Source organism: Sebastes fasciatus, chromosome 3, assembly GCF_043250625.1.
Source record: "Sebastes fasciatus isolate fSebFas1 chromosome 3, fSebFas1.pri, whole genome shotgun sequence".
NCBI lineage: Eukaryota > Metazoa > Chordata > Actinopteri > Perciformes > Sebastidae > Sebastes > Sebastes fasciatus.
Genome location: NC_133797.1, coordinates 6,560,131 through 6,577,479, shown reverse-complemented (window position 1 = coordinate 6,577,479; position 17,349 = coordinate 6,560,131). Strand labels below are relative to the sequence as shown.

Sequence of the window (17,349 nt, the reverse complement as noted above, 5' to 3'; positions counted from 1 at the left end):
TATCAGCTGAGCTTAGATACCAGTACATCAGTTCAGATGGAGGCAAGCTGACTTTTGGTCTCTATAATACTTTTTAAAAACAATCATGATAAACTAGAATTACCGCCTCACGGTTGTATGCCTCCACCAACCAATTGATTTGCAGTTCACATCCATGTCTGTCCAAATATCATCGCTACTATCATTTTATCCTTTTAGACATCTGTGTGAAATTATGTCACAATTAGCATATAGATTCTTGAGTTTCTTGAGTCAAAATCTAATCAGTTCATCCTTGGATGCTTGTTCCAAATTTGATGAAATGCCCTTCAGGCGTTCCTGAGATACCACATTCACGAGTCTGGACCGGAGGGACGGACAAACCGAAAACATACGGCCACGGCTGACACCTGTACCATCAGGACAGGACAAGATCTCGGTTATACAACACGCACCGTTAGAATTAAGTCCAACATTCAGCATTTTCAAATGACCCTTAATTGGCTGACTTGAATCTTATCAGGTGCGTCATTGCTGTGGCTGACTAACACTAGTGCCAATGAAGCTCATTTGGTTGAGAATGGAGAAGCAAAGAGAAGGAAGGGGACTTACTGATGACAGGGAAAGCGATGGTGATGGTAACAAAGACACAGGATTAATGAGAAGAAGGAAGTGGAGAGATAAAGCACGAGGACGGTATCAGTATCTGTTCCTTTCCTCTCCTTAAATTGATTTGTACAAAACACAGGAGCAACTCCCTCTCCCTCTTCCCAACACCGGCTTGGCTCAATTTCCATCTTTTCTTTCTCTCCCTCCACATCTTCATCACCTCCCTCCTACTCCCCGACATCCTCTTCATCTCACCTCCTCTCTTACTTTCCCATCCTCTCTTCCACTCAGTTATTTAGTATAGGCAGCTGCAGCCTTTTCAGAGCCTCTCATCAGTCCTCCACATTTCTCTCTCCTTATTGTAGCACCAGTGCACTGACCCCTCATCCACCCTCCCTTCCCTCTCTGTCTCTCTCGCCCACATTCTCTCATTCATTTTCTCCTGCCAAGTCAGCTCTCGGTGCCCTGTCTCTCTCTCTCTCTCTCTCCCTCTATCCGTTCTTTTACTCTCTAGCTCTGGCCAAGTCGTTAATATGGAAGGCTGTGTTCCTCTAAGCCACTGGGTCTCCCTTTGCTTTTTCTATTTTGCTCTTTCATCTGTTTTCTATCCTTTTTTTTGTCCTCACAGCCACCAGGATTTTTTTTTTTTTTTTTAACATATGTCTCTCTCTCTCTTTGTTTTCATATTTCCATCACATTCCCTTTTTTGCACTCCCAACACTCTCAGAAATCACATTTGCTTTATTGGATTGAGTATCGGATGAAACATATTATTGAAATACAATTGAATCTCAATAGCAACCACAGGAAAAGTGCCAAGCCCCTTGAGGCTGCAGGGTACACTATATGGAAATTGCTGGATGGAGCTCCGCACACACTGTCACTTTTGCTATTGTTCGAGTTTTACCAGCAGAAGGGTTTAAATCAGACGTTGGTCATGAGGCTGATGCCTGAAGAGAGGATGTGGGAAACGTTCAAATACCCCCATGGGACCATGTCCTCTCCACAAAAAACACTACATCAGTTGTGTCTTCAAACAGCTCACAACAACTTATTGTCATTTTCTGACAAGCAACCTCTGGCCATCATGACAATACTGACAGTTCTCTACAGAAAAGCGATGGTCATTTGATGACACAACAGATGATTACAATCACAAGGAAAGTTATCATGATGTTGGTAAAACAAATATTTGAGGGGTTGAGGTTGAGGTGGATGGCTGGACACACACAAGACTGCAGTCAGTGTGATTTATTCTAATCTTTGACCACAATCTTTCCCTAACCTTAACCAAGTAGTTTCAGTTGCCCAAACTTAACCACACCATAACCATAGAGGTGGAAGACCAGGAACCACTCTTCGGAAATGTTTTTTGTAAAGTTCACGAGGGTAATTTTGGAAGGCAATACAGAATAATGTCATTTAGGTTCGGCGACCTGTTGGCAAAGCACCAAAAGAAAAAAAGAAGACTGCATTAAAAGCCATCACATTCAATTTGGGAGTAACATAACCATGTCCTTTGTACAATTACACTCAGTTCTGCTTTCAATATTTGAGTCGGGGATATTCTCTTCAAGAGCATCATATCAAGGAGCTTTTACTGTGTTGTGTTGACTTGCTTGCTTTCTCCTCGTCTAGTTTGAACAGTCAAAGAGTAATTTATATAATAAGAAATGTTCAGGGGAAATCATATGCGCTATTGACAACCGAGACAAACTTGTTTGTAATTGCTCTGCCTCCATTAGATGTGTGGTGGCAGGTATATTTCGACCTATTTTATTCATAGTAGTGAGTCTGTCTGTTTTCCAGACAGACAAGAACAGGCTTTCCATACAGAACCCTGGGAACAGAGAACTAATGGTCGATATGCAGGCTAACTGACAGGGCTAGTGCTGAAATCCATTCCTCTGAGTTGCGTCAAGAAAGAAATGTGAAAATAACATAATTATACACTGGCTGTGCTTCCATTTATTCTGGCTCAGATATGACATTTTTAACAGACACGGGCAGTGTCAAGATGGTTAAGGTTACAACTAAAGCCTGCTTCACGCTCTACCAATGTGCATCAAGTGTATACGAGCGTAAGCTCTCTGCTTATTCAGCAGATGTGTGTAAATTGGCGTCCTTGGGCCCAATCTGTGGTTGTAACCCACTAATCCACACAGCGGAAGCGAAGCCAACGTTGCCCTGGAGTGAAGTATTTATATACGGATGTGATGTATAAAGGCGCTTTGAAACGATAAAGAAGGTGCATCTGGAAAATACATCAAGAATTCAAGAGGGACGTTAATAAGAGGGGCATTATCTCCATTTATATTTGATTGGTTAGCAGTATTATTTGTTCAGTATCCCTACCTTGAAACATGCTGCAGCAGATGTTAGCATCGTGTTACACATTTTAGACGCATTTTGACACCCACAACTTTCCTCCGATTGACTTTTTTCTTTCCAAAAAATCCCATTAGCCTGCCTCAGTTCTACAGTTGACCACATTATGTCATCACAAAACGCACAGTACCTGGTGAAACACTACAGGCCAAACATTTGCCCAGATCATCCTCCAAGATTAGCACTCAGAAGTACTTGATAATAATGTGACCAAGCCTGGTTTCACTCCCATGATGTCAAATTCCAACACTAGGTCAGTGCCCCTCGGTGTCTTGATACCGATGCACAAGGTACTCCTTAGCATCTGTATGAGACGCACTGGGCTCTCAACTAACTCCAATGTAAACCCACCCACGTCACTGCACAGTGACTTTCCCCCATTGGACTGAGTGAACCCAACCAAGTAGTTGCTTAAACATTACTGCCACCATTTCACAACATTAACCATGTGTTACAACATAACCTGCCACCGTTTCACAATGTTAAAGTTCCCATATTATAAACAGGGAGATTTTCATGTCTTTTATATTATAAAGTAGGTTTAAGTGATGTATAAATACTGTGAAAGTATCAAAAGGTTCAATCCACAGATAAATAAACACAGCCCGTATTCAGAAATTGTGCATTTGAAACAAGCCATCAAGATTTCTGTCCATTTGTGATGTCACAAATCTACAATATTTAGACAATTTCACAGTTTTAAACGTAAACATTCTAAATGTGTCCCAGTTTATTTCCTGTTGCAGTGTATGTAAATAACATCAGCTGACAGGAAGTAAACATGGACCCAAGCTGTTTCCTAGCAACGCAGTTCTGTTGCCATTCCGTTGAAATGCGCTAAAACGGAGCGTTTCTGATAGAGGGTGTATACAGGTATATTCAGACAGACAGTATGAGAAAAATAATATGTTGTTTGAACATTAAAGCATATAAACATGTTCTAGTAGAAACCCAGAATACAAATATGAACCTGAAGATGACCATGATTTGTCCCCTTTAACCATGTGTGAACCTTCTGCATCAAACTACTATGCAAAAGGCCGCCCCAGGCTTCTGCCCAAGTGGCAAAATATGACGAGTAGGGATGAGATCACGTTGACCAAAAAAAAAATACCCAGGACTTGGAAAATGAGCCATGATTCACCGTTAAGCCCTGACAAATCTCTGAAAGCAGTGCTAAGCTGAAAAACAATGAGAGCTTATAGCACCAAGGATGAAGACAAATCAAAACCAAAATGAAGAACTTTATCTCATACATAAATATAAACTGGGTTAAACTCAAACAAGACAGAAGGGTTGTTTTATATCAATTCAAAATATTCTTCCATCTGTGTCTCATTTCATTGTCAGGACACTGAGGACAGAGCACTGGCTGTGTCTCACACACACACACACACACACACACACACACACACACACACACACACACACACACACACACACACACACACACACACACACACACACCCTTCCACTCTATCTCTCTGTCTGCCTCTCTCTCCGTCTCTCTGTCTCCGTGTATGGAGTCTGCTACATTTTGATTTACTTAAGTGACTCCATTCTGCAATCAGCCTCAGACGTGAGCTGTGTGTTGGTGCCCTTTTTCCATGTGTGTGTGTTTGAGGCTTAAATACCAGCCACCAGCCACTAGCCTGGGGTTCATTAGCCTGATCAATGATTGACTCTCTTCTTGTTCTCTCTTCTCTCACAATTTTCTTTCAAATATCTTTTCTGCAGTTTGACCCCGCTCTCTGCCTCTAGCCATCGATTCTTTCTCATGTCAAGAAGGGATCCTTTCTTTCTTTCTTCCTTCCTTCCTTCTCTCCATCCTTTCCTCCCATCGCCATCATTGATTAGGTCTGGTGCTGAGGAGAAATATGTTTTTCTTTCTCTCTCCCTCTCTCTCTCTCTCTCGCTCACTCTCTCTCCTTCCTCTCTTTCATTCAATGGTTCATTGATTAGTTCTGGTGTTGAGGAGAATTGCCTACTTGGTCCCAAAGTAAAAAGCACTAAGTGTTATTCGTGTTTCTCTCTCCGCCTCGGTCTGACCTCCCTTTTGCTTTCAGTATAGACGCTGTCAATAAGCCTTGGCGTCATCCCCGTTTGCAAAGAAACTTGTCTGTTTTTTGTTGCTTTTTCCGCCTGGAGCTGATAGCCTTGGCGTCTCTGAGGCATCTAAAGGCTGGACGCTGGAAGGCTTTTGGCGTCTTTTCACTCTCGGGGAGAGATGAGGAGTGGCGAGCTATTACACCGCCTTTGTTCACTTGCTTTAAAACAAATGCCACTGCTGGGTTAAAACAGTTTACAGAGCTAACACTGCCTTTTTATTGGAAGTTGGCGCAAGTTGTCTGATTACTTATAATATATATAATATATATATATATATATATGTATATATATTATATATATTATACCTATAGGCTATACACATTATACATATATACTGTAGGCTTTCATCTAACTCCAATGTAAACCCACCCGTGGGGTTATTCGATGCGGTCGGAGCAGTGACGTAGTATTAATAGCGTGAGCGTCTGTTCAGGGCGGTTGGAAGGGTGGTGGTGGATGGGTCAAACAAACACAAGACTTTCAACCAGGAGACCGGCGTTTGTGTCCCGTGTAAAACTAAAAGTAACGTTGACTTATTTTGTCATGTCAGTCTTTGGTCACGTGACTCGTCGGTATAGTCAGCTCTGTGAGTCAAACAAGTCGCTAGTCAGTGTAGTTAACATCAATCATGACCATTTCCTAACCCTAACTGAGTGGTTGTGTTGCCTAAACCTAACTTCCTGTGAAGTTTATTTTGAAAGGACAGCATCCCTAAGCGAAGGTATTAGACAATTTGGGAGTGAGAATGTGTTGTGTAAAGACGGCCCTTCTTAAAGTAACACTCAATGCCTTTGAAAGTTTAAGTTATTAATACCTGTGTTGTAGTCAAGACCACCTAAACTGAGACCAAGTCAAGACCAAGACCAGACCAGCGCGAAGGCCACATTGCATGACACACATTTGATAAAATGTAGGCACTCCTCAAATTGATCTGAAAGGTCCACATTCCGATAAAAACACCCACAGAAAGCAAATGAAGATTCCTCTTTGTTCACCTCTTGTATTGCCATAAATATACTGTATATGTATTAATGTATAGGTGCACCATGAGAAATAACTTGATACAATAATCAAAAGGCATTGCAGAGGTGAATTGAATGCCTGGCAATTTTCTTTTGTTTTTCTATGAGCAATCCCAATAATAATGTTAACAAATAAACCAAACAATGAACAAGCAGATTAGTTTTGATATCTTCACAGTTGTGGTCTTGACCGATCTTAAATAAAAATCCAGAGTCCTCTTTGTCTGAGACCGACACAAGACCGAGTAAATTCCGAGACCTTCAAAAAATGGTCTTGAGACCACGACCAGTCTTGCCAGATTAATACACAACATATGGATAAATACATATCGGAGATCAGATAAGTTATACTTGCAAATGGTAACTAAATGTTAATTATAATAAGCCACAGTAAATCAGAATAGAATTCCTGTGGCAACCTCAATCTTACTGGTATTGTATTGTATGATGAAAGACTAGTTTTGTATCAGAATTTTTGATCCAGAAAGATTCTATTGTCCATCTATGATTTCGTGGTAGATACATAATCAGACAAATACTGAAATGCATTTCAAGAATGGGTTGAAAACCGATCGTGCAATTTGTCACACCCAAACAAATTCAGACTGGAAACTCTTTCTCTGGTTGTCTATGAGCTTCAGTGATCAACAATCATTTCACAGGTTTCTTTATGTTCCATGTTGGAATTTTTTCTGCCAAAGCAAATACAGTTTTTGTCCCTCCGACCAACACAGCAGTGCTGTTAAATACAAGGAGAGGAAACCTTAGCCTGAGGCAGCAGTGTGAATAAAATAATACAGTGTCTGTGTCCCACCCTGTGTTACACTTTGAGGGAGGAAAAAAAAAAGATAAGGCTCACTGTTCAACCGGCTCTCGGAAACAAAGAAACAGAAAGCTGTGTAAGTTTGTGCATGACAGAGAGTGAGAAAAACATCCCAGCTCACTCTCCAGACATCCATAGATAGATACAACGCTGTCATACTATGCTCTTAAAGTCTGCTTAATTCAAACAGCTTCATCTGCATATCTTTCTTTTACACTTTCAAAGGGATGTGTCAGTTCTAACGCTGCGAGCAACCATATGTTCTCACTTGCTTTAGTGGTAAATACAAGGGTAAATCTATGAGCTCCGGTTTGTTTCTTTGCTTATCATAAGACATCCACATATATGTTGAATACATAAATGCATAAATCAATTACATTCCAAAGGCAGTCACTTAAAATATACCGTACAACAATGCTAGATTGGTTTAATTATATTTTACTCATAAAGTGCAGATGATATCCATATTTAAAGTGAATTAATTTACTTTTTCTGGGGATATTTCCATGTGTAATGATGCACACCTGCAGCTTTAATTTGAAAAACAAGAGCTCACCCAATAAGCAGATGTACAGACACAACTTAACAAGGAAAACACATACTGTACATGGTTTCTGGATTTCTTGAGAAATTAATTTGCATCCACTTTTGGCTGCACATATGTATCAGTACTGTGAATTCCCAAACAAAAGTTGGCGTTAAAATAATGGCTCAGTTTGCTCATATGATAAATTCAGTATAATTTACATTTCTACAACAACAGAGTCGTGATACTCACCAATCTGTTGTTTCTCTTTGTAACATAAATGCTGTTTTCATCCACTAATTATTTTCAATCACTTCTACTTTGCCATTTTTTTCTTTTCCCTGATTGTCATTAATTTACCACCAATGAAGCTTCCTGTTTCCCCAGGTCTCACATTAAAGCCCTACCAGGAAAGGGATTAGATCATGTCCTTTGAGCTGCTGGGAGGCTTTTAATGTGAAACACCTGTGGTTCTTTTTCTTTGTGTAGTTAAGGTGAATAAAGGACACTATTTGAGGATTTAAGTAAAGCAATGGTGTATTTTGCACTGTTGACATTTAAGCTTTATGGTAATTACATAAACTAGCAACCAGGGACGTGCAGATAGTGGCTGAAGTGGCTCGGGCTGCAGTTACGGCATTACACCAAATAAAATGCTGTCGTTAAGACAATGACATCAGGTAACCGGGCATCCAAGCTGTGTTGCTCAGACCACCAAGCAAAAAGTGTTTAGATGGTTGCCTGAGGCGCACTCAGACCTCTCTAAATACGCCTGCTATCACTTTGATAAGCCTATAAAAATGACACTCACATTTGTTGTAAGTTTTTTTCTCATTTAAATACAACTAGCCATCAGCAGCATGATTACTGTATATTACATCGGCAGTTTTTACGATCGTTTCACAACGTTAACCACATGTTACAACGTTAGCCGCGACCGTTTCACAACGTTAACCCCATGTTACAATGCTAGCCATGACTGTTTCACAACGTTAACCACGTGTTACAACATTAGCTGCGACCGTTTTACTATGTTAACCACGTGTTACAACGTTACTGTAATGCAGCCTTGCCAGGCTACAACATTTTCTATCCGTTGTCCTGAAAAATAGAGCCCATGGGGTCAGGGTGTTTTCTTAAAACCTGATATTTCAGCACAATTTCCTCTATGAACCATAAATGTAGCCTGTATATCACTGCCACAATAGTTTGCATGGGCCTGCTGTGGAATATCTTCTACTCTGAAACCCATTTTCCACATAGTACATCGAGGAAGACTTTCAGGAACTGCCTTTATGGACTGAAAATTGTACTATTTCCTACTGTCTCTGATGCTTCACACAGCACTTGGTTGTCCCAGTAAACAGCCAATAAAAATATATGTTGTGAGGGAAGAAAGGGAAAGAAGAGCCTGGCTTCTCTCTCTCTCTCTCTCTCTCTCTCTCTCTCTGTCTCTCTCGTTCTCACACTGTTTTTTTCCCCTGCTCAGCTTCATCCTCCTGTAAATAAGGAGTTTAAAAAAAAACATTGGTTTCTGCATTTGTGTGTACGTCGTCTTTATGTGCAAGAAAATATATGCTAAAGGCTTCTCGTTTACTTTGCTTCAGTGCTCGACTTCCCGCAAAATCACTGGTGCAAAGAATAGAGAACTGGAGGGAGGGATACAGAGTGATATGAGCAAATAAAGAAAAAAAAAGCATGTCTAAAGAGTGCAGGAAGTGGTGAGAGTGATATTTTAGATGTTTGGCTGAACATTGGTTGGTTAGGTCAGGCTGGGACTGCTTTGGGAAAAGAGGACCACACACATATCCACAAACACCCACACATGCACAACCTTTTAGCCAATTCAGGACCCTATTTCAGAGCTGTTTCTGATTATGTTAAGAGGGCAATGTATATATGAGGAGACGTCTGTATGTCTCTCTATTTCCATCACTCCACGCAGCTGTCTTTCTGTTTCTCACTCGCCTTCCTTCAAAATCTCCTCCCTCTCTATTTCTCTCTTTCATGCCCCCTCTCCTGATGTAGTCTGACTCTAATTGTGGTTGTCTTCGTTCCTTTCTTCAAACCATCAAAGTCTGTTTGCTATCAAACTCCTGACTATAAGAAGACTGATCCAGGGTCATTGGCCAGCCAACATGACTCTGCATCTGGTGCTTGTCAACCACCACAGGCATACAGGTCTCAGATCAGCACTCTGATTTGAATCAAACTCAGCCCCATGTGGTCCCGGTGGTTCAAACAGCCAGACTAGGGTTTCATCCTCCAACTTCTCCAGCCTAACACTTGCCATGTGGAGGGCTACCAGGAGCAGGCCTGATGAAATGAGCTCTCATGGTTGGGCTGTGATCAAAATTGGCAGCTGTCTAACCTTGGTGTATCCACCGCTGCAATGAAAGTGAAAAATATGGTCTGCACATTGCACTAATCTAGAATTGTAGAAGAGTTACTGACCCAAAGTAAGTAGCTTGATTTGACTGCTGTATTAAGGTTTAATTAATTCCACATATCACCCCAAAATATTGATTTAGCTCAAATCTCAACTGAGCCATGCCTGTGAGACTTTCTGTAGGATTTTCTACTATTCTAACACAGTGGAGCCTTAACACAATATCCCTCCAGCACTTCTTTCTTTACGTGACCCGACCTTGTTCCCATCGTGATCCACTTAACATCATACTACCAACTCAAACCAGATCTACAACCACTAAAACACAAACAATTCAAAACAATGTGTTTATCATATGAAGACCCACCAGAAGCAAAGACCCCATCAGATGAAGACCAAGTTTCAGCTGAATTTGAAGTCAGTACTAAACCTTGGAACCATGCCTACCCTCATGCTAATAAATATGATCACAGCCAAACTTTTTGCTAAATATTAATCAATGAAATTAACAAAATTTTCCAGTAAACAGCAAGCCGCCTTGTGGTTGTATGTCTGTCCAAAATGTCATCCTAAATCATTGTAGCCTTCACAAAAGTGGACGTTTGTGCTCAATTTAAAACAAATTCCCTCAAGGCGTTCCTGAGGTATCGCGTTCATGACAATGGACAGGACGGACGGACGACCCAAAAACATAATACCTCTGGACACAGCTGCTGCCGGCGCGGAGGCATATAAATCAGAATTCAGTTAGGTCCTGTTACATGGTATTTGACCTCTGTAGCTCAGGAAAGACATTTCAATTTTATTCGACACCTGTCCGAATGATGACTCGTTCAATCACATTAGTCTGTGTGCTATGCTGTGGGTAGAAGAATCATAGTCATAACCTAATGACTGTAGGTGCATACACAATAACTAAAAGGAACATAACAATGTCAGGAAGACTTGGAGAACAACTAACCAAGCTTACTTACAAGCGTGACTGTAATAGACCCCTGATTATGGCTCCTGCAGCCAAAATATGCCTCTTTTTTTAACAGATGTTTCGCTTTCAAAATGTTCCGCTTTTCAAAAATGCCTCTCATAAGTTTTTCCAGACCCACTTTCTGTACAAACCGAAAGCAAAAACAGTCACCATTATATTTACCTTTTCTAATTCACAGATTGCTGACCTTCCCTTGGACTCCCTTGAACTTAATTGGTCTCTTTTGTGTTAATGTCAGTTGCTGTCCAAGAGTATAGATACAGTTTTAGGGGCTTTGTGTGATAAGACGCAGAAGCACACATGAAAGAAAGGGGAAGGTTGGAAAGCAAAGAAGTAATAAATAATGTCTGGGAGAAACCGTGACATAGATGGAGAAAGTGGTCTGATTCCCACCAAGGCTTGCTGATTCTCTTGAGGACAACCATTGGCAGCTCACTGGAAGTCATCAGCAGTTCAAACCTCCATTCTGTGCTGCTTGCCAAGTGTCATGAGCGCTCTCAACATTTATCATAAGCATAAGCAACATGAAAAAACAAGTACGGCTCATATTTGGTGGAGTCTGCAATAGACAGAACAATCACAGAGGAACGGAGGGAGGGGAAATAGTGGAGGGAAAGTTGGGATGGTCTAAATTATTATGTCTGTCTTACAACATCAATTACTTCTTTAGCTACCGGCCTAGTTGAGAAGAAATATGGCAAAATATGAGCAGGTATTTGAATATTCAGAGAATGTGAACACACATACTCCCCCAAAAAAAACTATAGCTCTGATCTCACTTACACATGACAGTTAAATCCAAACACAGATGGATAATAATATCCATAATATCTCTCTTTTTTGATTTTTTGGGGATAAAGTTTTTGAAAGATTATAGTCAATCAATCAATAACACATTTTCATCATTCATGTTGAAAATAAAAATATTATTCAAAATTAATGTCACTTTTTTAGAAAAAGGACATTTGAAACCAATAAATCAGTCAAATTCCAGTTCAGATTACCAAACAAATGAAGTATACTCTAAGAAGGTTGCTAAAGAAGCAAAGTAAAGTCCCTTTACCATGTGTTACAGGTAAGTACAATCTGACTGCATACTCCTCTTCCTCTTCGTCCTCCTCCTCCTCCTCCTCCTGCTCCTCCTCCTCCCCTTCCTCTGAGTCTGGCTCAGCCACGTCACCTAACAACAGGTTGCCATGTGGATGTGCTGATTGTGGATGTGATTGGTCAATGACAGATGATGGACAGGAGGGGGAGGGCATTGGAGAACCTATGGAAGAACACAACCAAAAAAAAAAGAAAAAAAAAAGGAATGATGAATTTGAATAATGAATAAAAGTAGCAACAACAACAACAACAACAACAACAGGAACCAAAATCTTAAAAAAATAAGACATGAGTGAGCAATGAAGTATGGCGATGAATAAACAATGTGACATGAGACTGATAGAGTTACAGCAACTGAAGGAGAATTCCTGGGTTGGGATCGCCAAATAGAGTCACATAGAGAGCATCTGCCATAAACCTGCACAAACACTATTTATTCAGGAGTCCTCTGCGCCCTCCTCTTCAGCTGTTTGGCTGCTGTGCCTGGGGGGCAAGTCCTGCAGTCTTTCACCTTCCCATCCCTCCCTGTCCCACTTCACCCCTCTCCCATTTCAAGGACAGAGTTAGATAAAACTCCACTTTGAATCGTCTCAACCGCTGATTTGTGTTTAAAAGAGAACTCGGTCTAAGTTTTTCAACTGTGTGAGGCATCAGTCCGTGCATCGGGCGGAGTTGGCTATATGTTTTTTGCCTGTTTGAGACCAGACTCACGAGCAGAGTGTGCAAAATCAATTGTGCATCGATGTGGTAACCTTGGCATTTAGTGTCTTCTGAATGTTAAATGGCCCCGCTCTCTGTTTGCACATGTGCATATTTGTGTTTGGTAGTCTTGTGTGTGTTTAGCCCAGACAGATAACTCTGTCCAGCCTTGCATTCCATACAAATGTGCTGCCTCCCCCAAAAGAATGTAATTAGTTGTTGGAAAAAACCCACATTTCATTAACGGCACTTGCCATGGTGGCTGGCTTTACAGATACAAATGTGATAAGCCTCTTTCTAAACCTCTTGATCTCTCATATTTGCAAGCAAGGAGGGAGAAATTGAAATACAAAATCAATGTTAGGTTATTTGCAGAAAAAGAATTGTAATCTTGTTTGGCTGAACCGAGATGCAACAAACAGCTCTGTCCCTGTTTCTTTAAGACCGACATGTCCTCATACCTAAACGACAGAATAGGTTGTTTGCCAATGACTCACAAAACGACATACACTGATCAGCCATAACATTATGACCACCTGCCTAATATTGAATAGGTCCCCCTTTTGCCGGCCAAATAGCCCTGACCCATCGAGGCATGGACTCCACTAGACCTCTGAAGGTCTGCTGTGGTATCTGGCACCAAGCCGTCAGTAGCAGATCCTTTAAGTCCTGTAAGTTGCGAGGTGAGGCCTCCGTGGATCGGACTTGTTTGTCCAGCACATCCCACAGATGCTCAATTGGATTGAGATCTGGAGAATTTGGAGGACGAGTCAACACCTCCAACTCGTTGCCATCCACATGATGTAAAAGAAAACGGGATTCATCAGACCGGACCACCTTCTTCTATTGCTCTGTGGTCCAGTTCTGATGCTCACGTGCCCATTGTAGGTGCTTTTGGCGGTGGACACGGATCAGCACGGGCACCCTGAGCGGTCCCCATACGCAACAAACTGCGATGCACTGTGTGTTCTGACACCTTTCTATCGGAACCAGCAATAACTTTTTCATCAATTTGAGCTCCGGTAGCTCTTCTATTGGATCAGACAACACGATCCAGCCTTCGCTCCCCACGTGCATCAACGAGCCTCGGGTCTGACTCTGTCGCCGGTTCACCGGTTTTCCTTCCTTGGACCACTTTTGGTAGGTCCTGACCACTGCAGACCGGGAACATCCCACAAGAGCTGCAGTTCTGGAGAGGCTCTGACCCAGTCGTCTAGCTATCACAATTTGGCCCTTGTCAAAGTCACTCACATCCTTACGCTGGCCCATTTTTTCTGCTTCCAACACAAAGTTCAAAGTTCAAAATGTTCACTTGCTGTCTAATATGCCTCCCCCACTGCCAGGTGTCATTGTAACGAGATAATCCATGTTATTCACTTCACTTGTCAGTGGTCATAATGTCATGGCTGATCGGTGTATAGGACCGTTCTATTTAATGTTGCGAAACAGTCACAGTTTTAAACACGTGATTAACATTGTGAAACAGAACCACTTGGTTAGGTTTAGGAAAAACTCATGGTTTGGGTTAAAATAAGTACAAACTGTATGTACGTTTGTTACATAATGTATAACTACGCATACTGTGTCGCTCTTTACACTACGTCAGCTGGCTTCCTCCTTTGCTCCTGTCATAATTACTACAGCCACTAGAGGTCGCTACCTTACAACAAAGGAAAATATGGGTCGTAAAAAGCTGCTTGCACAGACGACCTAGTATATGGACAATAAAACATGATGCTAAAACACAATCTGTTGTTTTTTTTTAAGGACTAACAAAATGGTCGGGACATCCCACACTCTATATCTATTGCTTTCACATGCATGAGTTGAGAAATACACAAGCCGGAGAAATGTCAAACACAGTCACTCTTGTCCCTTCCGGCTATATCTAGTGTACAGTATATCCCATCATGACATTCACTTGGGGTTTAGCAGTTTCAGGCTAAAAATACAACGGCGTACGCATCCAAAATAACATGACACAAGTCTCTGTTTAATTATTTACTAGAATGCTTTTTCTTCTTTCACTGATATTGAAAATAGCACGGATGTGTCGTTTTCTATTAAATACCCAGCCCCCGCTATCTCCCCTGGAGTGATGTCACGATGAAAAAAAAAGAAAGAAGGAAAGAAAAAGCCCAGTGGTGTTTGCTGGGGAAACAGGAACAACACAGGATTAGTGCTTCATGTGGGCAATATTATACAGTCCACTGGTTTGACTTCATACGTTCCGCAGAATTGATCAGCTCTGCACTGGTTGTCTATCCTCCTGAGACATGTTAATCAGTTTCCAAACAAGAACGCCTGGATTTGTTTCATTGTCAGTAACATTATCAAAATGCTTGATTTCCTTGGGCAGTTTTATTATTTCATGATAGTCAAAAGACTATTTCGAGAGTCTTTTTTCATCCTGACAAGAATTAATTCCTGGAGCAAACAATGCATCATTATGTTACCCAACTAAATTCAATTTAGTGTTTTAAATATTTTATATTTCACTCATGGCTGTGGAATATTAACAAGCAACAGAAAATCACCATTTGCAATCCAAAAAACTACTATCTGTACAAACTACTAGATCTTTAAGTATGAAGAAATACATCTTCCTTGTTCAACAACGACTGCCAGCCCTAAGCACATTCTTTCCTACTGTGGACAAGGAGGTCACAAATATACTACAGAATATAGTTTTGCTTTTTCAAAAACATAGTAATTTCCTAAAGCAACAAGGCTCTGTAGTCTTTAACAAACGTTGCTCAATGAGGAGGAAACAGTGCATTTGCTGGGGACTATTTTCAGTGGTAGAAAATAGACCACATTTGGTGCTCTATGAGTATTTGTGGCAGCAGGATGAAGTGCCTTAAACTTGCATTCTTTCTAATAGCCAGGAGGGGGCGACTCCACTGGTTGCAAAAAATAGGTCTGGTTGTATAGAAGTCTATGGTCCTGTTCAGACCTGGTATTAACATACTGAATATGTTCTTATTGTTCCAAGTATGGTTAATGGACATATCAGACAGTACAGGGTTTTTATATGCCTGCTCCTCAATATTTGCAAACTTTATCTTCAATGGACATTGTGTTGAATTATGTCACTGGGGTTTTCCAAATCGATTGGTACACGGTGTATTTCATATGCACAAGAGATTGTTAACAATCTAGTCATTGACACTAAAAGCAAATTACGGTTAAAGTGCTAGTTTGCCTAAACATAAAACAAGTAAATGGATTACTATATGCTATGGTCAAAACAAAAGAAAACAAAAGGCATCTGCTAGCCAGGGGTTCCCACACTAGTGGAGCTACATATTTAGTCTTTCAAGGTCTCAGCCGGGATGAATTCTCTTCCAATGCCAAGAAAAGAGAAAGTGGGATCTCAGTTTTCACATAATCACACAGCACATGAAACAATTACAGCAGTGTGTGTGCATGTGTGTGTCAGAGAGCAGGTAATAAAACCATCATTTGCTGGTTTGTTCCAACACAGAGTGGTGGTGTTTGTTGTGCCAAAGGGTTTGGATTCAGATCCAAGTCCAGTCAACTCTCAGTAGTCCAAATCAGCCAATACTGCCTGAAGGACACACTGAGGTGTACAAACACACAAACACTGGTGCACATACATAGGGATGCATAACTACATACTAACCACATGTCACACACACACACACACACACACACACACACACACACACACACACACACACCACACACACACACACACACACACACACACACACACACACACACACACACACAAGGATCCTGAAACACACATGCAGACACTAACTATTAAACACACACACACAATACACACAACATACCACATGAGGAAGTGAAAAAGTGGATGAGAATCGAGAAATTCCATCCAGAAACAACAAGGCAGGGGGAGTGGTAGAGTAAGAGAAAGCGTTTTCTCCCTCATAAATCATTGGCAAAACCAATTTTTCTTAAAAGTTTGAAACCTGCATCATTTACATCCATGTTTGATTTGCTAGCTGTCTCCTTCTTCCCTGCCTTTGTTGGTCCATTGCTGCATTTCTTGCCGCATTATCACCACCTGTAGATCAGTGGAATAGTGTGAAACTGTTGGCGGGAATGTGTATCCCATGTGCATGTACCTTTGCATGTAAAAGCATTGCCCCATAGCGCTATTGTGGATAGAAAACTCCATAGGGTTAAGTCGCTGACCGTGGACAACAATGTCCCTGATTTTCATCTGGCGCAAGGAACTTTTTCATGTCATCTCCCTCTGCTGTTGGCTTTCCAATAAACATATAAAAACACCCAAAAATATAAGAAAAAACGAAGAGGGAAAAATAGGAAAAGAAACAGCTTTATCTATGTAGTAGTATTTGGAGCAAGGAAACACAAAAAGAGCAGAAGAAAATGAAGATGGCTGACAGGAAAAGAGTAAAAGGAAATTATTACTTGAGTAAAAGAAAAAAAAATAGAGGAAGAGTGTGTGACTAATTCACTTCAACTCCTGCAGTTAAAGTACTTTCCCCTTTTCCAGGTTGGAGAGAGGAAGTCAGAGACCAGTTTTTGTAATCACCTCAAATGACTTGTAGAAATTGCAGTTTGGGGCTGCCAAATTTAAAAACTGCCGTGTGAAGCTTTCAGGCATTTCACTTATGTAGCGGGTAGGTTGTGATGTTAAGGAACATGATGACAGTGATGTTTGAGACATTACATTATGCATGCCTACAATACATT

General features: G+C 41.0%; 1 protein-coding gene across 7 annotated transcripts in view; it reads right to left on the bottom strand.

Annotated features, from left to right (window-relative positions):
- tenm3 (teneurin transmembrane protein 3) overlaps positions 1 to 17,349 on the bottom strand; it is a 385,078-nt gene that overhangs the window by 163,540 nt on the left and 204,189 nt on the right. For 4 of the 7 annotated variants that reach the window (XM_074628332.1, XM_074628353.1, XM_074628343.1 and 1 more), the window contains one exon: positions 11,894 to 12,100. The exons of the other annotated variants lie outside the window; for them this stretch is intronic. In XM_074628332.1, coding sequence (XP_074484433.1) covers positions 11,894 to 12,100 — 207 coding nt within the window. The remainder of the gene's footprint in view (positions 1 to 11,893; positions 12,101 to 17,349) is intronic. 7 annotated transcript variants of the gene reach the window in all.